Source organism: Sceloporus occidentalis, unplaced genomic scaffold (genome assembly GCF_023333645.1).
Source record: "Sceloporus occidentalis isolate IW3139 unplaced genomic scaffold, rSceOcc1.0.p SCAF_13, whole genome shotgun sequence".
Lineage (NCBI taxonomy): Eukaryota > Metazoa > Chordata > Lepidosauria > Squamata > Phrynosomatidae > Sceloporus > Sceloporus occidentalis.
In genome coordinates, this window is record NW_028316993.1 from 20,343,453 (window position 1) to 20,366,582 (window position 23,130).

General features: G+C 40.7%; 1 protein-coding gene across 1 annotated transcript in view; it reads right to left on the reverse strand.

The window, feature by feature from the left end:
* Positions 1-728: 728 nt before the first annotated feature.
* LOC149305164 (delta-type opioid receptor-like) overlaps positions 729-23,130 on the reverse strand; it is a 39,279-nt gene continuing 16,877 nt past the window's right edge. Inside the window, exons 2-3 of the mRNA XM_089478427.1 lie at positions 3,280-3,629; positions 729-1,421 (exon numbers count right to left, since the gene is read on the reverse strand). Of these exons, the coding sequence (XP_089334553.1) occupies positions 889-1,421; positions 3,280-3,629 (883 nt within the window). The 3' untranslated portion in view covers positions 729-888. The remainder of the gene's footprint in view (positions 1,422-3,279; positions 3,630-23,130) is intronic.

Below are 23,130 nucleotides of genomic sequence, written 5' to 3' on the forward strand. Positions count from 1 at the left end.
TCTGTTTTCCAGATAAAAAGGGAGCAGTAACACAGGTGGACAGGGCATGGAAAGCCACAAGATTCAAAGTCTCATGGAAAGCCACAAGATTCAAATCTCTCTGGTATGTTTGTTCTTATTAAGTAGAAATATGGACTATGCTTATAGGACTGTGGCTTGATGTTAAGAAAGAGTTGGCCCTTTATGCAACAAGCAAATAAAATTCTGCTGTTTATTTCTCCAAATGAGTAACTGAATTTGATTTTGGAAAGTTAACCTTTTTTTAAGCATTACAACTTTGTTGTGCAAGAGATGGTGTTTATTTGGAGGCTTCCATTGACAAGCCTCATGTTCTAAAAATCATTCTCATCATAACCAATAAAAAATACCTACGCAATAATGAACTGAGAAAGCGATGGAGAAAATGGCAATATATATACGCAACAGTCCAAACATTTAATATTACAAAAACATGTTCTGTGAACCTTTTTTACATTTTAAAAGCTAAATATATGTGCAAGCCAAATATCTGTAAAAAAAGAAAAAGAAAAGAAAATCATCCAATCAATGCTGATTTGAGAATTCTCCTCAGAACTGAAATGTTCTTATTTTTAGAAATCCACACATATATCAGTTTCCAGCTGGTGTTTTTCTTTATATATATATATATATATACACACACACACACACACACACACACACACACAGAATCTCATTTGCAGTACGTGAAGGAATTCCATCACTCTCCATGGCATTTGCAATTATTCTGAAAAGTCCAAAATGGGTGATATGGCCAAACAAACAGCTCTTGCTTTCCTGCTAAAATTCTGTGGTGGTGACTTGGGTCACTTCAGAATGTAGCTCATCTTTAAGTCCTTTGGAGCCCCTTTTGTGGCTATCCATGTCTAGTCATGCTGACTTATTGAGGACTTCAGAAGGAGTGCAGGTAGAGACACGCTCGCGGGTGGTGGTCTGGGCCCGGCTGAAGCTATTCTGTTCCATCTGTGTCTGGAAGGGAAGGCAGAATTCACGGAAACACCGCTTGAAATTTTCATCCAAGAAGGCATAAAGAATAGGGTTGAGGCTGCTGTTGGTGTATCCCAAAGCGATACAGAAATGCAGGCTGGCCATCACATAGGGGTTCTTTTTGTTGATGCCCACCAGGGTCCAAACAATGACAAAGATCTGGATGGGTGTCCAACAGATGATGAAAGCAGCCACTACAACTAGAACCATGCGCGTTATGCGACGCAAGTTGCGGTCTTTTTCCTTGGAGCCCGAGAGGAGACGGACACTCTTCAGACGAAGAATCATGAGTCCATAACAGATGGTGATAACCAAGATGGGAACCAAGAAAGCGAAGATGAAAACACATATCTTGGTGACTGTGTCCCAGTAAATCTGAGGTTTTGGAAACTGGAGGATACACATAACAACATTGCCTGCATCAAAGGGAGAGGAAAAGAATTAGGTGAGAAAGAAAGAGAGATAGAAAACAATCTTAGTTAGGAAATGGCTGCTTTCTTTTTGAAGGTTCAGTGGCAGAGCATGTGCTTGGGAAGCAAAAGCTCTACAGTTCAGTCACTAGCATCTCTATGTTGAACTGGGAAAGTTGCCCCTAAGTCATTTTGACTTATGGCAACCCTAAAGTCACCCTATCATAGGGTTTTCTTGGCAAATTTCTTCAGAGGGGGCTTGCCATTGCCATCCTCTAAGGCTGAGACAATGTGACTTGCCCAAGGTAACCCAGTGGGTTTTTATGCTGGAGTGAATATTTGAACCCTGGTCTCCAGAGTTGTAGTTCAATGCTTAAACCTCTACCCCATGCTGGTCCTCTGAACTGGGAAAGACCCCTGTCTGAAATGCTGGAGAACTGCTCCATGTAGAAAACAGCAAAGTAGATGGACCATTAAGGCAGTTTCTACTGGTCCTATTTAGACAGCCCTTATTTAGTATTGTGAATTGTGGAATCAAACCTGGAAAGATATTCCTTCTGAAACTTGGGAAAACAGCTGCATGTCATGTGGACCAGCCTTGCCCAAGCCAAGTCGGTGTCCCAAATTGACAAATCCAATCATTCCCAACAACTGGCCAATACAGAAGATAAAGACGTCCAGTTTTGACAGTAAGGCACAGCTGGCACAGTTGGCTATTATTTACAGTGCCATCTGCTTAATGTAACAAGTTTAGGAACATCAGGGCTTGCTGCTAATGCAATTCCTTCTTAGTTTCAATACAGTTAAATACCTTTGAGATTGTTTTGTGCATGACTGAGCTATATTTGCAAATCAACTGGAAGGAACTCACAAATGGAATATAACACACTTCTTTATTATTATTATTTTGAGGAAGGAGTTTTTATCCGCAAAAAACAAAAGCTCATTTGCAAATGACATCTGTCATCCCCACCCTCTTTGTTACCCATTACTGTTCCCAAGAATAGAAACTGGAAATGTTGTTATTATTATTATTATTATTTTGAATTAAATCCCCATAATTTCTCAGCATGGCGTGGTCTCCTGGAGTTATAATCAAATGGTAATTTTCCAAAGCTCTGCCTAAGCACAAAAGTAATCTGGGCTAGAGCATAACTGAGAAAATCTGTTTCATTTTCCTTCAGCATTTAAGTTTTTTAAAGGCTCATATTTTTTCCATCGCAAATATGCAATGTGCAAATATTGATAAAGTCATTCTCCTAAAGTAACTATTAGTACTAGTTGCTGCAGCGGCCCCACTGAAATGATGGAAACATAGCTAGTCAATACTTCAATTAATTCAGTGGATCTACTATAATTAAGTTCCATTAATTCAGTGGATCTACTATAATTAGGTATTACAAGCAGGCACAAGCTTTCAACATCTAATTGATTTAAACATCTAATCACAGGCTTGATTGAGGTCTGGCATAGTTGAATACTTTGGGTTTCAAAGCCAGGCTGTTAAGAGTGAAACATTCAGAGCTCGGGGCCTGGATCATTTTACTCCGACATTCCCTATTCATTATGGATATGCTCTTTTCAAAACAGAATTAATGTTCTTTCCCATCCTCAGGCTAGTCAGATAAATTGGGGCTAACATGCTAAACTATGAGAAATTTAAGAGGTCCCATAGCATGGGAGGGATGGGGTCATCCTTAACAGAGGGATTATGTTTTTGGAGGGTTGTATTTGGCTTATAATCTAAAATCCATTTTACTTAGTTTTTGCATAAATCTGGTACTGCACCTTCCTAATTTCTAGCTGTAGTTATTTAAGATATCACTGCATTCTCAAGCCTCTAGAAGAATCAGCATATACTTGCCATCAGACTTGGTAACAGCCATGATCATGATAGGCACCCCAATAACAGAGGAGAGGACCCAGATGCAAACGTTGATTAATTTTGCTTTTGCAGGCGTCCGGAAATCCAGGGCTTTGATTGGATGGCAGACAGCTATGTACCGGTCAACGCTCATCATGGTGAGGGTGAAGATGCTTGTGAACATGTTGTAGTAGTCAATGGAGAGGACAACCTTGCAGAGAAATTCGCCAAAAGGCCAGGTCTCCATCAGGTACTTAGCGCTTTGGAAAGGCAATGTACTGGTGGCCAAGGCATCTGCCAGGGCCAGGTTGAAAATATAGATATTGGTGGCTGTTTTCATCTTGGTGTATCTGTTGGGATGAGATAAATGGACAGTTGCTCAGAAAGGATGGACACATTCAAAGGTCCCAAATCTGAGTGTTTCATTCTAGTCTTGCTCTGCTCTTATACTAATATAGACCTGCAACCAAAGATATGCTTCACTCTAATTTCTCATTCATGCTGTGAGTAGACTCAGGGGTGCAGTGCTTACCAACATATGATTTCCTTTGGAAACTGACAGTGAGAAGAATATTGGCTTTTTGTAATATGCACAGTTATTTACAAATATACAAACTGAGCATAGATGGAGACACAATTTAAAGCCAGGACTAGGAACACATGGTGTCAGATACTACAACTCCCTCAATTTTTCTCCACATTAATACTTTAGCCTAAAAAAATATGGTAGTCTAGTAAACTCTGGAAGGCCACATATTCCCCATTGCTGAGTGAAGCTCTTTTATCAATCACAATCATACCTTACTGTTCCCACATTGTTCTCACTGCTTTCTGAACAACACACACACATTTACTGAGCTCCGGCCCAGGTAAATAAAGGTATGGAAAAAAGGGATCTCTAAACTTTTTTTTAAACCACCAGTAATAATGTAGGCATTGGAAGCTACAGCTGATTGAGTTGGTTCTACCATAGACCAGTGTCAGATTCAGATGCAAACTGAATAAGATACAGCTTGGGCCTCAAATTATGAGGGGTATGTTTTGGGCCTCAACATCTCTTTGGAGGTTTTTAATCCTTTGAGAGGAAATGTTGGGAGGAAATGAAATTGGAAGATTTTAATACCCCTATTTTAATTTATTTATTCAGGTATTAATTTGAGTCATCGCTTGATTTCTCCCCAAAATACACACTCAAAGCTGCTTACAGCAAGATTAAATAAAAACTCCCCACACCTATTAAAAGATGTTAGAATTAGCAACCTTAGCATCAGTAGTTGCTCACTAGTTTGAGCATCTGAGTTGTTGGAGGGCATTCCATATACACTGTTGAAAAAAAATCAGCCTCGCTTTGTATTTTTCTAGTCCATAGGCACGCCACAGAAACCTTATAAAATCCATAAACACAAAACACTTTGAAGTGAGACTGACATGCCTGGCCTCATGTTTTCCCATAGCCAACTTGCTTCTTTCCCCATTCCCAGCATGCATAATACAATAGCCTGTCAGTTGGATCCACTCAGATTGGATGCTTCTCCACTCAATTCCCTTTTCCCCTTTGCTTCCTCAGTCAATGAATGAGGGAATTTCAAATGTACACGTGTGCGCACACACACACGATGGAGAAAAACAGTATTTTATTTTATTTTATTTTGGGTATGAATTAAATTCTTTGTTACAGTCAAAGACCAACAGCAATAAAAAATATAAAAATAAAATAATACACATAAAAAGATTGCTTGGGATAAAAATCTACTAACTGGAAATGTAAATAATTCTTTTCCGTTACATTTAAAATAGCTTCATTTAAAATAAAATAAATAAAATAGAAATAAACCTTTATGGGTTTCCGCCTTTAAGATAGAAATAATAAAGGTAGATTAGCAATACCAGATTTTAATCAGACATGCAGTATCAGACATGACACAATATTATGTGTTTAACTTTGATCAGTTGTTGTTTTCCTACGATTGCTAGTGCAGAAAATTGTGCCACTTTATGTTATATGCCAGCTACAGTCTGATAATAGGTAATTTAAATAGAAAGCTTCAGATCTCCCAGGTACATTCAAGAGTATAGGAGTTATCAAATCTCTGCGAGCATTGTCATAAAAAGGGCAATGAAACAATACGTGTTCAACATTTTCTATATCTCCTGAGTTACAGGGGTATGTTCACTTGTGAACAGGAGTCTTACTAAATTTACCCTCCAGTAATGCTGATTTAAGAACGTTTAATCTAGCCAGTGCAAAAGCTGTTCTATATATGGGGATTGAAAGGTTCGTGATGTAGTTTGACACAGTAAGCAGTCCTATACTCTCAATAAGAAAAATAGTTGGCAGACTGAGTTTTATGGTTTTGGAATTGTGTGTCCTTTATGCCCTGCATAATGGCTGTTTTAGCTTTAGAATATCCCATAGACTGGAGGGTGTTAGTCATGAGACCCATATTTTATTCATCTTTTAAGTATGAAAATGCCCAATCATGATCAGCAGTGAGGGGTTAGATGGCGGGTACCCACTACCTCTTCCTTCCCCACACCCGAGTGTCATGCTCATTACTGCTTGAACTCTTCTTCCAATCCTTCCCCCAATCGTTCACTCATTTGCTCATGCAGAGATCTGTATGAGGGGACTTGAAGGAAGGGACTTCCACATATATCTCCACATAAGCAAATGAGCAAAGGAGGATCAGAGGAATGGGACAGAATACAAGCAGTAAGTATGAATATGGCACCCAGTTGGAGGTAGATGGAGATGGTGCCCCAGTCTAACCCCTCACCACTGATGGACACATACTGCAGTAGGTAAACATGGCAACACACACCAGGACTGCTGGACCCAGTGGCATCACTAGGGTTGTGGAGGGGGAGTGCGGGGGTGCAGACTTCACCAAGTGACGCTGTAAGGGAGGTGACACCACTGCTGCTCAAACACTTGTATTTTGGCGGAAACATTGTGGCATTTACCTGCATCTCTTTAAAATGCTTTAAGAGATAGTGGGAGTGATGTGAAGCTCAGTGGGAGGAGCAAGGAGGCTTCTTTTAATTTTAAAGTTAAAATTTCAAATGTCATAATTATAAAATTTTTAAGAAATATTCTTTAAAAACATTATATTTTAACCAAATATTCACTGTGTATACAAATAGTTTACAGTTTACAAATACGTTTAGGTTATGCATATGATATTGTAATTTGAAGGTATAATTTTAATTTTACTAGTTTATGTCACAACTATTAGCATTACATTCAGTGGTGTATGGGAATTATGATTTACAAGTACCTTTAGTGTGAAATGGGAGGAGGTCACTGGGAGTGACACCATGAGTTACTGCCAAGGGTGACACCAACCCTAGGGATGCCACTGCCAACCACCATGATGTGCACCCACCACCCCAGCCCCACACCAATGTCGCTATGAAGCACCATCCACAAACATAAGTAAATTTCTGGATCTCCCCCTCAAATCTGGAGTAAATCCCCACAATTAAAGCCTGAGGTGCAGGAAAGGTCTGGATTCTGCACATCTGGACAACCCACTATCTGTATGCCATCTGGACAGCCCACCATGAAAACAAGGTGAGATTATTCTATTTGGCCTGGATAGATAAGACTAGGATTTGGGATACAAATTATTCTTCTTATAAGATACGCTACGCCTCTAACATTCTGTATGTTCCTGTACTACAAACATGGAGTGCTGTTTAATATATTCCATTAAAATTTTCATCCAAAAACTAAAATGATGCACATGTGGACTAAAATGACAACGTCAGATAAGTAAACAAAAATCTGAACCTTCTAGAGATTGCTTGAAAGCTTCTTCCTAGGATGACATTTTCACCAGCCTCCATTTTTCTTATACTTTCCATTTTGGTTGCCAGATTTGTAGATCTTTTCTTTTTAAAAAATGTGCTGGGGGTAGCTGATGAGTCAGAGTTATTTGCTGTCCCATTCATTGATCAGACGGGGTCTCTGCTGCATGGAACTGGGGCTTTTGCGTACTGGGCGATTCGAATTCACGTGCTAACACAAATGTACTTTCATACCTGGGAGTCCTTCCGCAATGGCGGGTTTCGAATTGCCCAATCCGCATTCACGCGGTGCATTGAGTGCAGAATGTTTTACCAAACCAGACCTTAACATGCAGATTGGCCGATTTGTATCGGCCGCCTCGCACATGCTCAGTGGTGCTCACGACCTTAAACGCTTCTGGGGTGAAAACGGAGGTCACGTCCTTTTCCTGTTTTTCGTGCCGCATACGACAGCCCAGTAAACAGCTGGAGAGCAAGCTCATGCACATTAACAATGCGATACAACGTGCCCGTTACTGTTTACTCTCTACATTCCTGCTTCGTTTTAATGTAACAATTACCTTCACTTGCAACAAATTAGCAATGCCCAGTTCTGCGTGTGTGTGTGTGTGTGTGAGTGTGAGTATGTATGTATATGAACATAGGCATGGAAATATATATATTTTTTGCTCTAGGTGTGTGTGTGTGTGTGTGTATATATATATATATATATGTACACACACACACACACACACACACACACATATATATATGGAGATATATATGATGACATTAGCTCTAGGTGTGTGAGTGTCTGTGTGTAAGTGTGTATGTGTGTATACAGACATATGAAAATTATATACACATAGAAGTACATATGCTCTGTGTGGGGTGTGTTTGTATGTATTTATATATGCGCACATATATATGTACATGTTGGCTGTTTGCATGTCAGTATACACACACACATATTTATATGCATATATATGTAGTTTCATGTGCTCTGTGGGTTTGCATATATATATATGTATGCATATATATGTCTATAATTTTGTAACTACATGTTCTCTGTGTGTGTGCGTGTGTATACACACACACACCCCTACATATTCCCTGGATCTGTTGGGGTCCATGTGTGTGTGAGAGAATGTGGGTATGGGTGTGTGTGTATGTATGTATGTATGTATGTACACGTGTACAAATATATATATATGTATCTGTATGTGTATATATATATATATATATATATATATGGGGAAATATATACAACGTAATTTGCTGTAGGTGTGTGTGTGCATTTCTGAATGTGTATGTATATATTTGTCTATGTATATATATGTGTCCATGTCTGTGTGTGTGTGTGTGTGTATATATTTCACATTTATGAAATCACATATGCTCTGTGTCTGGTGGTGTATATATACATTTATATATGTATGCATATCTATCCAGCAGTTTAGTAAATAGATAGACCAAAAATCATAATTAAAATATTTTATTTAACTATTGCTTGTCTCCCGGGGTTTTGGTACAAGTTGGTGCCGGGGAAGTTCGGAAGAACACACTGAGGATAGATCAGGCAAGGTATTCCCCCAAGCAAGTCCAGCAAAAAGTGGGAGGCCCCAACTTCAGATGCTGCAGTGTCCAGAAATGTCATTCCCAGCGTGCTGCAGGATCTGAAAAGAAATGCAAACAAAGAAATATTACTTGATATCATACCCAGAAACCCTCATACATGTACAGGAAGGTATACAGGCGGGTAGATAATTATAGCTATGAGCGATCATATATATGCACATGCTAGCTATGGGAGGATTGTTCACATATTTCATCCTATGAGGCTGAGAGAGTGTGACTTGTCCAAGGGCTTTCTCTGGGAGGGTTGCAGGTCAAATTAGGGGGGCAGATAGGGGGCCTAGGAGAAGGCAGTGGATGATGGGATCGGTGGCAGGCAGAAGGAGAGGTGCAGAAGGGCCCCAGGGAGAAGGCCGAGGATGATGGGATGGGTTGCAGGTCAAATAAAGGGGGCAGATAGGGGGCCTAGGAGAAGGCAGTGGATGATAGGATTGGTGGCAGGTAGAAGGAGAGGTGCAGATGGGCCCCCCATGAGAAGGCAGTGGATGATGGGATCGGTGGCAGGCAGAATGAGAGGTGCAGATGCCCCCCCCCTGGGAGAAGGCAGGGGATGATGGGATGGGTTGCACACCGAAGGAGAGGAGCAGAAAGAACATTGGAAGAAACCCCACCCCCGTCACAAGTGGGTAAATTTAAACCCCACTTTGCAACAGCGAAACATGCTCAAACCTGCAGAAAAACCCCTGGAAGGACCGCAAACTTACCTTTCCTCTGCGCCAAGAGCACTCGTCCCCTGGCTTCCCTGGAACTGGCAAGAGGAAAGACCCACCGGAAGGAAAAGTGGGGCAAATTGCAACAGGGCATCATGGGAGAGTTGGAATCTGAGGGTCTTGCGATGGAGTTCAGGACTAGGAATTCACATCAGACCCATTCGCACTGAGATCAAACAGAGCCCCAATGCGGATATCGCCAATCCACTTATTAAGTGCACTCACCAACACATGCCAAAAAGGGGAGCCAGTACACACTCAGTTCGGAAGCCCCGCAGAAGGGGCGCACATCCAACGATGCCAGGTATGAAAGTACATTCACCCTAGCAAGCGAATTCGAATCGCCCAGTACGCAAAAGCCCCAGTTCCACATGACAGAGACCCCGTCTGATAAATGCCTTTGTTTTGCTATTTGTATTTACTCAGCTGAGTAAGTGAGTCTGAAGGTAGCTGCTGTTTATTTTTCTGTTTTAATCATGCATGCACACTGGCTAGAGTGTAATATTATTTTTCAACTCAAGCTTCATTGTTATTGCACACAATATGCTGCAACCTGATAGTGTATATTTCTCCAGCCTCCTTCAGTGCTTCTAAGAGGATGAGGGAAATAGGTATGTGTAAAAGGACCTTTTGTAAAAAGGAACTTCATTGTCAGAAGTTTCTTCCATGACTTGTCTTACTAGATCAAAACCAGTTTTGAAACAAATCATGGTCAGAATCCAAAGTACTTAAACATGTCTTCTTGCTTCTGTATCATGACCATAAACAACAGCAACAACAACAACAACAATATATTGTTGCACAGCACAATCTTGTCCTAAGCCTCCCCTCCAGACACTTACCAACCCTCGTTCTGATTTATTTATGCTGGTAGGCAAGACAGAAAGAAAGAAAACAAAACAGAAGTGCTGTCTTTTTTCAAGACACAAATTGTGGGGATGGTTACTCACTTTATATGACTTTAAAGGATGATTAGTTAGATAAGGCTACATCTAGCTATAACGGCTAAACAGAACCTTCAGATAGTCAGAAGTAGTGTATCTCTGATTCCATCTGAAAGTAACTAAGGTCAGCCTTTGTTAATAATTTGGAGACTTTCAGGGGACTATATTCAGATAAATATAACGGCAAACCACTTCTGACTATTCTTTGCCCAAGAAAACCCTATGAAATTAATGGGTTCTGTGAGTGGCATCTCTAAGGTTGGCGGCACTCTAACATGGCAACTCATGCTGTCACTTCCAAGCTAGGAGCCACCAGGCCAGTGGTAGCACAGGAGTACTATAGAAGGGAAAGGCTCCAGTTTACTTACTGCGGACAGCTGGTAGACCAGAGCTTGAATGGGCTATCGGTGCCCTGGATTGTCCCAGTCTACCCGCCTTATTCAAAGTCCCAAAGGGGCCAGCTTTCTTGCCACTTGTGGGTGGATCTGGTTCATCCTAGTTCCGTTTCTGGGAGTCTTAGTCTATCTGCAGAGAGGTGTGCAGTACACACTGGAAAGTAGACACTTCTAATATGCCACCCAGTGTGGTCTGCACCTTGGGGTCAACATAAGTCAACAGACCTCTTGTTCAAATGCATTATTAGTATACCTCTGAGTATCATGCCGTCATTAACAGGGAATGCTTATTGCTTGCAAGCCTTGTTTGTGCAAGTCTTGTTCCCCAACGGATTGAGAAGGCAACTGAAAGGGTGCTGGATTAGATGGTCCTTTGGACAGATCCAACAGGGTTTGTCATCTAGCTATTGGCTTTCCTGGATATTCTGGTGCAAACTCTGGATGATTTTAGGAATACATAGCTTCACGCCCACATTCAGTACCACTCTGCACAAAAACATCTTTAACTGAGATGCTGCTAGCTCCACAAAAAGGATTAGTTGTTATATAACATTTGGAGTGAAGAAGCAATTGTTTGGAGAATTCAAAAGAAGCAGGAATATTGCTTCAGCAATGTCCCCCTGTTCTCACTTTTTCCTACCTCCTATTTCAACAAATGTTCCATTGCAAAAAAAAAAAGTACAAATCACTGCAAAATAAATTTATTTGAAGTAACAAGCCCAGCTGTCCACCCCTCCTTCATATTGTTGTCTATTTCATCCAATTCATATAGATTAAATAATTATCTATTGTTTTATTTTCTGCCAGTGTTGCTTTTAGAAATCTCTGGTTACCATGGAAAGGCTAGCTTCTGGAAATTTCATGATTAACAATATTCATCTGAAGTTTTACAGTTCTCTGAAAAGATGTTACCAGGGTTTGCATAACAAACCCACTGCATGATTGCTGGATAAAGTAAGAATATAAAAAGGAATTCTTTTTCCAGCATTTAACTTCTAAGTTTTTTTTTTTTTTCGTTTATGTTGCATGTCATTTCAGATGTTTCTACTTAATAGTGCAGGATGGTTTAACAACAAAGAGATAAAACAAAGATTCTAACTATCAGAAGGAATTTTAGATTGATAAAACAGCAGAGAAAATCTGGTACCAAGAAACCATACTGGAGAAAAGAAGCATTGCACAGATAAGGTATTACAACTAAGAAAGCAGTCTCTCTAGTTGTCAATAGCAGCTGGGTTGGTGTAGAGGCCCACATCTTAGCAGATATCCTTCTCCCAACCTGTGCAGGATAGACATGTACTTTGAACAGGGCTCTCCCAAATTCTAGTTCAAAGTGCTAACCACTGCATCAAACTGCCTCTCTGTATTTGTTTCATTTCATTTGGAGAACTGAAACCTCCATGTCAGATTGTGGGATAGCTATACAAGTGCTAGGCCACCACCATTATATTTTATGTGACCATTTCCAGAGCTCTGGAATGACTGAAGAAAAGGACCATTCATGTACTGCAAATTCACCGATGCCAGCCTAACGTTTGGCTGCCTTATATTTTTTTTAGAGAGCAAATTTTTTAGAGAGCATATTTATAGAAGGAATCAGCTATAACTGTTGATATCATGCTGCCTTTACTCTGATCCATGGTGTAATCGCATCTGGAATATTGTTTATAGTTCTACACACAGCGCTTAAAAAGATATATAGTCGTGTGAAAACAGATAACCAAAATAGCGAATGGGCAGCAAGAACTTCCTATGAGGATAGCTTGCTTTTTTTTGGCTGTTTAAGGGAAAAGGAGAGACATGATAGAGGTATTGAAAATTATGCATCCTAACTGTAGAAACCAATTTCATCTACTGAGAAGGAGATTCATGCAGCTTTCATGACACTATGGGCAACTTGGCCAATCGGCTTCAGTGTATTTGTTTATCTACATGCTCGAAATTGTCACTCAATATGAGCAAGACTGCTAAAGGAACAATGTTCTAAAAAAACTTTATGTATACTATAAAGGAACATCCAACTCAAGAAGAAATTACCAAGGAAGCCCACATGAACTGCAAGAATTGAGCCACAAGTCTATATCCTGGAATTTAAAACAACAATAACAACAAATAATGCACAATAAATTAAAATAAAATGAAATGAAAGCCTCACTTTTCTCCAGCACCTAATCTCAAATTAGTTTTTTTTTCCTTTCTGTTGGCTTTTTCACTGTCCAGTTGTCACATCTGTACATAGAAAAACGGCTTTCTTTGATGGTTTTTAAACAGAGGCTTGGATGGCCATCTGTTGAGGGGCATTGATTGAGAGTTCCTGCATGATCGGGGGGGGGGACTGGATGGCCCTTGAGGTCTCTTCCAACTCTATGATTCTCTGATTTGCTGATGAGAAATACCACGACTTCTAACTTTAGTGTTCAGTTGTTTAACTTCACACTTTAGAATCTTCTTTGATAGTTTTTTTCATGGCTGCCCTTCCCAACTGCCCTCTCCATTCTACTATGACTACAGAACCAAGGATGAATTTTAAATTTAAATTTTAGAGAGAGTGAAGTCTTATGCTGAACAATTCAATGTACACATCAGTCTTCATCTGCCTTCATACACATGGTTTGTGTATTCTGGTTCACTTGAGATTTCTAAGCAAAGATTAGAAGTTCCTCAAGAATGCGATAGCGGTTGGATTACATTGCCCTTGGGATCCTCTTACTATGATTCTTTGACTTGGATCTGAGCCATTAATGTCCCATAGTGCTAAAGAACCAAGAGAAGTTAGCTTACTGTCATTCAATAATTCTTAGCTATGAACACTCTTAGGAGCACAGAGCATGTATTTAAAGCCCCCTCCATGTGTTCAACAGACGGCTCCTAGGTAAATGTATATAGGATAGAACATATTCAGCCTTTGTTATCCATGGAAGGACTCAGCTATAATAATTTTTGAACCGTAACATATTAAAAAATAATATAAATTCCAAAAGCAAACCTTGTTTATGCCATTTTATATAAATGACACAATTTTATTCTGCCATTGTATTTAATGGGACAAGCATCTATGGTATCCACAGGATTTTGGTATACACAGGAGATCCAGGAACCACAGCAGGTTTTTTAACAGCTCTGTTGGGCAACAAATATTAAGTCTCCAGTTCTAGAAGTGTGGGAAAACTAGAACCAATGCAGGGGAATAATTGGAATGTTGTACAGGGAAGTGGTGGCTTAGTGGTTAAGATATTAATTCTGATGATCAGAAAGTTGGCAGTTCGAGGCCCAAGTGCTGCATGATGGGGTGAGCTCCTGTCACTAGTCCCAGCTTCTGCCAGCCTAGCAGTTTGAAAGCATGCAAATGCAAGTAGGTAAATAGGTACTACTTTTGTGGGAAGGTAACAGCAATCAGTGCAGTCATGCTGGACACAATGCTGGCTCTGTTTAATAATGGAGATTAGTACCACCTCCTATGTTACAATTATTCATATCAAGGGGAAACCTTTACCGTTATTGGAACTTAGGAGATCCATGTTGCAGTCTCACTCACTGGATGCCTTGGGCTCTCTCTCAGGTACTCTCTCTCATAGGATTATGGTAGGAAAGAGTAGGGGAGGATTAGGTAAAATTTATAAAAACAACAACAAAATGTTGGAAATGTAAATTGGGTTATGGCCCAATATTTTATTTAATTGGATTTCCACTTTTTTAACAGTTGGCCATAAACAGTTGGCCATAAACAGTTTCCTCCATCTCCACTAGGTGGCGAGAGCGGACCAATTCTCAGCTCCAAAACCCCCTTCTTTGTAGGCCTTATGTGCTCTTTGTTGATTGAACCCACTTCTTGTTGTTAGCTCACTTGAGTTATATGCCTGGGTTATAACACTTTGACCTGTAGCTATCCAAAAAATGGAATGGTCCTTCCTACCAAGAATTCTGGAATCCTCTGCCACAGTCTATGCTACACAGCTTTATGTTTACTAAGCTATGTAGCAGAGGTACTAAGAAACCCTGTTAGTGAATTTGCAAAGATATGTAACAGGACAGCAGCAAGAGTGGCATGATGCACATTGGGCTCCACTGATATCCGCCATATCTGGTCCCAATGCACATCAGTCCTATTATGTATTGGTACTATTGCACATCAACCCCAATGTGTTTATGTCACTTTGCAAGTTCCTCTAGGTAATAATGTAACAGCAGCCTCTTACTGGATAGAGATATTATGGGACTTTCCATATTTAATTCCTGCAGATGTAAATCTTCTTACAAAGATGGTAGTCCCTGACAGATTTGGGCTGTAGTTTTTTGTGGGTTTTTCAGGCTATGTGGCGATGTTGTAGGACCAGAGAGACCCTCTCACAGCCGCAGGAATTTACTGCATACCATGCAGCGGACAAGTCTACATAGGGACCACCAAACGCAGTGTGCAAAGACAAATCAAGGAATTCGAGAGACACTGCAGACTGGGCCAGCCAGAAAAATCAGCTGTAGCAGAATATGCCACAAACCATCCTGGGTATAAAATACTGATTGAAAAAAATGAATATCTGGTCCATGCCAACCACTACCATGTCAGGATGCACAGGGAAGCCACTGAAATCCACAGACGCATGGACAATTTCAACCGGAAAGAAGAAACCCTTAAAGTGAACAAAATTTGGCTACCAGTCCTGAGGAATAACAAAATAAGGACTCAGCAAATGCAAATGAGAAACCACTCAGAGTCAGGGGCTTTCCCAGCAGATAACTGATCACCAATTAGGAGACATTAATCCTCTTTTGCATTAGCCTCCCAGCCTGAGGCCTGTCATCAGCACAGAACAAAACATATGCAAATCACTCCTGCATTCCCAGGCTCACACAGTATATATACCCACTGTTTCCAGGCAAGCATTCTCTGAAGATGCCAGCCACAAATGCTGGCAAAACTCTTCTAGAACATGGCCACATAGACTGAAAACCCCACAAAAAACTATGGATGCCAGCCATGAAAGCCTTCGACTTCAGATTTGGGCTGGGCTGCAGTCTGTGTGTACAATAATCAGGGATCTCCCAGCTGCAACCTGATGCAATTTAGGCCAGACTTAAATATTCCACCATAGTAAAAAGTTGCGTGCCCAAACTATATAGATCTGGAACATCATGCCCACATCTTCCAGTCACTAAGTGCTAATAGAAACACCATTAGCACTTTTGCAATTACCATTGTATTGAAGCAAGCTTTCATAAATACCCATTGAAACAATTTGGAAGCAGTGAAATTCTTCCTCTGATATCCTCTGATTATCCCCTGATTTTATGAGAAACAACTGCTAAAAAACAAAGCAAAACAAAACCAAATAGAGCTAATGGAGTCCTACTGGAGCAAATGCTTCTTCCACCAAGAGTGCAAGGTATCTGCCAAGGTGCCTGGACTATGATTCAAAAGCTAACAGAGCTGGAATTGAACTTATTTTCAGCCTTTGCATCCCTCCATGTGATAATGAATTTCAGCCTCAAGGATATGAATTTCTGCTCAAATGTTTGTTCATTTAAACAGCTTAGTAGCTTGAAAAAGTCTAATTTTGGACTACAGTTCCCAGAACCCCTCAGCAAGCATAGCCACTGGCCATACTGGATGGTACATTCTGGAAGCAATACTAAAACAATAACTTTTCCAAGGACAGCTATATTTCTTTGGGCATCTATCTGAGGAATTTTTTAGAGTGGTTATCATTACTTCCTTGTTCACAAAGGGATGAGAGATTTCCCTACCAAAACCTCAAGCTTCAAGGCGCAAATAAAACATGCGTGAGTGCAGGGACATCTCCAATATGGGGGTGGGTGGGGATGAAAACACAAATGAAATTTTAAGCTAATCTTTAATATGGGACTTCGTTGTGGTGTACCAGTGGCCATCATGCTGCTGCTTTATCCACCAGGCTCTATCAGGAGGCTGAGTAGGTTTAGCCTGGAGAACAGAATGTTGAGGTGATATGATAGCCCTGTTTTAAATATGTGAAAGGATGTGATATTGAAGATGGAGCCATTTTGTTTTCTGCAGATCCAGAGAATGGGCTCAGACTACAGGAAAAGAGATTTCACTTAAACATTAGGAAGTACTCCCTGATAGTAAGAGCTATTTGACAGTGGAATATGCTGCCTTGGAGTGTGGTGGAGTCGCCTTCTTTGGAGGTTTTTAAACAGAGGCTGGATGGCCATCTGTCACAGGGGAGTGCTTGGATTGTGTCTTCCTGCATGGCAGAATGTGCGTTGAACTGGATGACATTTCAAGTCTCTTCCAAGCCTACAATTCTATGATCCCAGCTAGACTTCTCCTGTTTTTCTGTGTTGTCCAGTAAAAATCCAGCAGAGCTTAATAGTTAAAACCTGTTTCTCGGCAAAGAGAAGACATCAAGATGCCGGCTGGCTGGAGAAGGAAGGAGCTGAAGAATAAAAGCCATAACTGTACTGTCCTCCATGGTACTAGCCTTTCATGGTGGTGGGACTACATGCTCCCAGGAGGCAAGAGGTTATTCTTAGAGCAGTATGTAGTAGTCAAGCTTTGGTTGAAGAGGAAGACTAATAACAAACACCTTGACGCAGTGCGGAGAAGTTAAGAAGTGAACATGGCAGAGGATCTCTCAGAGACAAATCAGAATGGCACTTATGTCTCTAGTACTGTGCAGAAAGAGGCAATGATAAATCACTTCTGAATGACTTTTACCATGAAAATCCTGTCACAAGGCCATCTAAAATGAAGCAAGAGATAGGACTAGAAATGAGACATCAGCTCAGAAGGCACTCAGCCAGCAACTGGGGAGAAGCAGAGGTCAAATACATATAGCAATGTTCTCTAATAACAAAACTGGAGTCAAGAGGAAAGGTCATACAACTGCTCATATACTCAGATGTCAAGAGAAAAGTCCCAAACTGCATGATTGTATATAATAAGAACATGTAATGTGAGAAAAATAAACAGGAGGAAGCACTCAAGTACAAGCAAAATAACATCCCTTAGAAATGGAAGACCATTACATCCAATTGACTGAGAACCCAAACAACTCTCAACTGAAGCTAGACATGTAACAAGCAAAAAAGAGAAACACTCAGAATATTAAACACAACTGTTCAATATCTTGGGTGTATGGGATAACTACTATAATAAGCAATGTAAACAAACAGAAAAAGACAAGATAATAGAAGAATAAGAGGCCCCTTCCAAAAGTTTTTTTTTTTAAGTAAAATAGAAACTTAAGCCAAGAGTAGGAATACTCTTATGGTATGGAGGGGCATTCATACAGGTAGGAACCTCTTCTTTCTGGCCATGTGGGTCCTGCGATACTCTTACAATCTAGAAAAATAAAATGTAAATTCCATTAGCAAGACAAAAAAAAATCCCTTTGAGATCCAATTTCTCTCCATCCTTTGTGAGGCTAAAATCCCCTTTGTTAGGCAAAGAATACTGAATTTCTCAGGAAGTTTTTCTGTCATGAAAACTTTTAGGTGTTGTTAAGGTAAAACATGTTTTACATGCTTCAAAGAGTCTATATAGAACAGCCAAAATACCAAAAAGGACTAAGAGACCCCTTTGCAGTTTGAAGACAGTTAGTGAGTCCAGTAACTAATGTTAAAGGGAGATTTTTATTATTTTATTTATTTATTTATTTAGGTTTTTATACCCCACCCTTCAGCTCTAATGGCTCTCAATTATTTGAAATTATTCAAAGTAATTTCTGAAAGAAGTTGTTGAACTGATCCAGGAGGACATACATAAGTTATGAATAGGCCAAACAGACAGTGTGGTGCCTGGTCATCAGAAAAGACATAAATTGAAAAGTGTTCAAATAAGAATTTAGCAAGCCAAACAGACCTAAACTATACAAAGAGTCACTAGTCACAACTCATTTGTTGATCACACTTTGGAAGCTAGCAACTGACATATGCATCATCATCATCATCATTCCAATAATAATAATAATTTGTTTCTCACTCTCCACATGGATTGAGACAAAGTACATGTATATGCATACAAAGGATATAGTATTATTTGGAAGTGATTGACCGTTTCTCAAAACACAAAGAAATGCTTAATTTGAAAAATACTACGTTATAGCTCTAATTTTGGAATTCCAGAGACACTCGCTGGTCATTTAGTCCAACCCCCTACAATGCAGAAGTACACAATCAAAATGCCATTCAGCCTGTTTTAAAATCTCCAAAGACTCTACTAATCCCAGATGAAGCATATTCCACTTTTGAACAGCTTTTGCTGTCATAAAGTTCTTCCTGATATTTAGGTGGAATCTCTCCTCCTGTTGTTTTAATCTGTTACAAGAAAAGAGATTTCACCCAAACATTGCTGTTGTTGTGTGCTTCCAAGTCATTGCTGACTTATGGCACCCCTAAGGCGAACCTATTATAGAGTTTTCTTGGCAAGTATCTTCAGTGAGTGACCATATTTCGGATAATTGGTATACAATGACAAAGAAAAAGTAGTTTAGGCCACACGCTCATTTTCACTGCAGGTATCCTACCCAACAAGGGCTGCTTTCACAGCTGACTTGCTTTACATCTTTTTAGTAGCTTACTGCTTTCCCTTCTCTTCTCATTTATTCCCACTCTGGTAAAGTTCCTTTATTCTTTTTTGATAGGTAAATGTCTCAATCCATGAGCGTCCTCACCAATAAAGAAATATTCAAAACGTAGCTTACTTACAAAGTCCAACAGAAAAAAAAGTGGTGGCGCTTGGTGCTGGCGGTATTTTTCCGCTTGGCTGCTGCTACTGCGCAACTGGGTTTCCCCAAATCCTCTCCACGGCTTTCTTCTAGCTCGCCTCTTCGCCTTTACGGGTTGTTGGTTGTTGCTCCCAGTCTCTATGGAGGGTCAGTTTAGGGGATAGCTGCGGGCGAAAATTTTTCCCTTCACAGCACATAGTGGTGTTTCGCGGAGCTCCTGTGGAACGCTGCTGGCACCTCCCTCTCACTCACTGGAAGTTGAAAGGTGGATTCTAGACTTGAGCATCCATGGATTTTGATATCCACGAGAGAATCTTGGAACCAAACCCCAGCGGATAACAAGGGTCCGTTGTCCTAGTGCAATTCGGATTGTAATTCTGTTCATCAATTGGTCTCACATCATCTCACCTCAACACTACACTTGCCTTTAACTGTCATGCCTTCACAAATACACGTGCAAGAATATGAATACAAATACAGGTTAAAGGATTAAATGTGCGCCTGGGCATAGCTCCAATTCATGCAGCCTAGAAATTCACTGATCTTTTTGGCCACCGAATCACGTTGTTATGATTAATGAGCAGAGCATCGGGATGACAAATAGCAGAACAGATAAGAGTATGCAACTACCCAAGACAATCATTGGACCATCCAAGAACTATGTATACATACACATCTATAATGTATCAGGTATGGGTAACACTTAGAATAGCTGTAACATTTGAGAAGTAGTAACACTCAAACAGTAAAATCTTCTGGTAAATAAAATCTAAATTGCCTTCTGGACACTACACTCTAGACAGTGCTGACAAGATTAACATCACATTCCCAAAACTCTAACCATATGAAAGTCCCTTGGGATGCTAAGCCAAAGAGAAGGAACATGCAGGATTGTTCATGGCCTCAGTACAAGCGGCATTTTATAGAGTGAATTTATTTTTCTTATGTGAGTCACTTCTTATGTTCCCAGCCATAGCCAGGTGAAAATGAACTTGTGGGATGTGTTGTTATGTTTTAAATATTCTGGAGAGAAAGACAGACAGGAAATCTGAACAAGGTAAAAAATAAACACAAGTGTGGCGTTGGACTTGGACGAGAACAGAGGTTGAATCCTTGCTTAGCCATGGAAACCCACTGGGTGACCATGAGTTAGGCACACTCTCTCAGCCTTGGAAGACGGCAAAGGCAAAACCCTCTCTGAACAAATTTGGCCAAGAAAACTCTATGAATGGCTTGCCTTAGTGTTGCCATAAGACAGACGACTAAGGCACATAAAAATAAAACATACCTGGGGATCTTTGAATTCAACACTGTTGGATCAAATTCCTCTGAATTCCCTGGTTAAGCTGCTTGTGTCACAAATGAAGGGCTTAAAGCTCCCACCCTGACAAGATTTAGGCTGCAGTCATCCTTCTGTCTTTAGCTTTCCTCAAAAGCAATGATTTATCACAATAGCCACCTACAATGTTAACAATCCTCCTGCTGCTTCAAAGTCATTTATGACAACACAGTGACAGAATGGAGAATTATTTTATTTCAAGGAAATTCCAGACTCCTTCATAAATCTTTTCTGTTTTACAGCTGAGGTGGTGTTTCTGAGCCATCTGCCATATCTGAACTGTAGTGCTATAATTCAGAATCTCCATGATATGGTTCCCAATTGGCAACGGAGTCAGGCATTATCTCACCTCAACACCGCACTTGTCTTTGGCTTCGCAATTCTATCTCTGGCTTGTCTTCGTGAATTAAGTTTCAGGAAGGATTCTTCCCATGCTTTCTGCAAGCGTGCTGATGATTAAAAAGGCCAATCCGAGATAAACAAGTCCATTTGCAGAACATCTCCTTGGGTGATGTTTCTGGGTTGTGGTTCTTTCTGCATTGAGATTCATTCGGTGTGGGTTTTAAAAAAAGACTGCACCATTGTAGATAGTGCATCTCCATGCCTCCTGTTGCGAGGCCAGGGCAGATCGATTTGGCCAAGCCTGAAGTGTTGTTTCATGGAGTCCTTGTATCTCTTCTTTGGAACACCCCTCTTATGCTGACCTGTGGCGAGTTCACCATAGAGTATTATTTTTGGGAGGCGATGGTCCTACATGCTAGAAATGTGTTCTGCCCAATGCAGCTGCATCCTCACTAGCATGACCCCAATGTTAGTGATCCCTTCTTGCTCAAGGACAGCAACATTTGTCACATAGTCCAGTGTATATTTAGAACTGTGCGTAAACAGCGCTGATGAAAGCGTTCAAGGAGTTGTAGGTGTTGGCGATAGGTGACCCATGTTTCAGACCCATAAAGGAGACTGGCTCTATACACACTGATTTTTGTGCTTCGCCTCAAATGTTTCTTACTCCAGATTCTTTTGTGAAGCCTTCCGAATGCACTATATGCCTTTGCTAGTCTGTGATCGATATCAACCTTGGCGTCTGAGATGAAGCTTCCCAGTTAGATGAACTGCTGAACGGACACGCACAGATTTGCCAACAGTGATGTGGGGATGGTACTGTTCTTCCTGAGATGCCGGCTAGTAGAGAGCTTCCAGATTGACTTCCAGTCCAAAGAGCTCCACAGCTGTTGCAAAGCAAGATGTTAGGCGCTGCAGAGCTGCTTCCGTATGGGCAACGAAGGTAGCATCATCAGCAAAAAGCAGCTCACGGACTAGATAGTTTAGAGTCTTAGTGCAGGCCCTCAGGCAGCTTAAGTTAAACAGGCTACCATCAGTACGGTAGCGTATATAAATGCTGTCTTCTTCGAGATCTGCCGTAGCCCTTTGAAGCATCATGCTGAAGAAGATTGTAAATAGAGTTGTAGCGAAAACACAACCTTGTTTCACACCGTTAGTTATTAGAAAGGGCTCCGAGAGAGCGTCGCCATATCTGACTTGACCTTGCTGGCTTTCATGTAGCAGGATAATAATTTTGAGGTTTTTGGGGGGACATCCTAGTTGTTCCAGGATCTGCCACAAACCTTTTCTACTCACAGTGTCGAAGGCTTTGGTGAGGTCAACAAATGTTACATAGAGTCCTTTGTTCTGCTCTCTAAATTTCTCTTGCAGTTGTCTAAGGGCAAATACCATGTCTGTAGTGCTACTATTAGCTCTAAAGGCACATTGGCTTTCAGGGAGAAGATCTTCTGCAATAGCAGGAACTAATCTGTTCAGGAGTATCCTTGCAAGGATATTTCCTGCGATGGAGAACAGTGTTATACCTCGATAGTTTGAGCAGTCGTTTTGCTCCTTTTTTCTTATACAGGGTGATGATGACTGCATCTCAGAGATCTGATGGCAGTTCATCCTTTTCCCCAGCAACTCACAAGGAGCTTGTGGAGTTTAGCATGGAGTACATGACCTCCATGTTTCCAAGCTTCAGGTGGAATTCCATCAATCCCAGCTTTCTTACCTTTTTTTCATCTGCTGTATGGCCTTAAGGGTTTCTTCCAAAGTGGGAGCCACCACTTGTTCTGAATATCTCGGAGTTTTTGTTGGAGTTGACTATATGTGAGGCGAAAGGCTACTTTTTTTACATGGCAAGATGGCTGGGCGAGGTGTGCCTGGTGAGCAGTTCTCTTCTTTGCCAACAGCTCCTGCATCTCTTGGTTGTTTTCATCAAACCAGTCTTTATTTTTCTTGAGGGAGTATCCTAAGGATTCTTCTGCAGATTGCAGGCTTTTTGATATG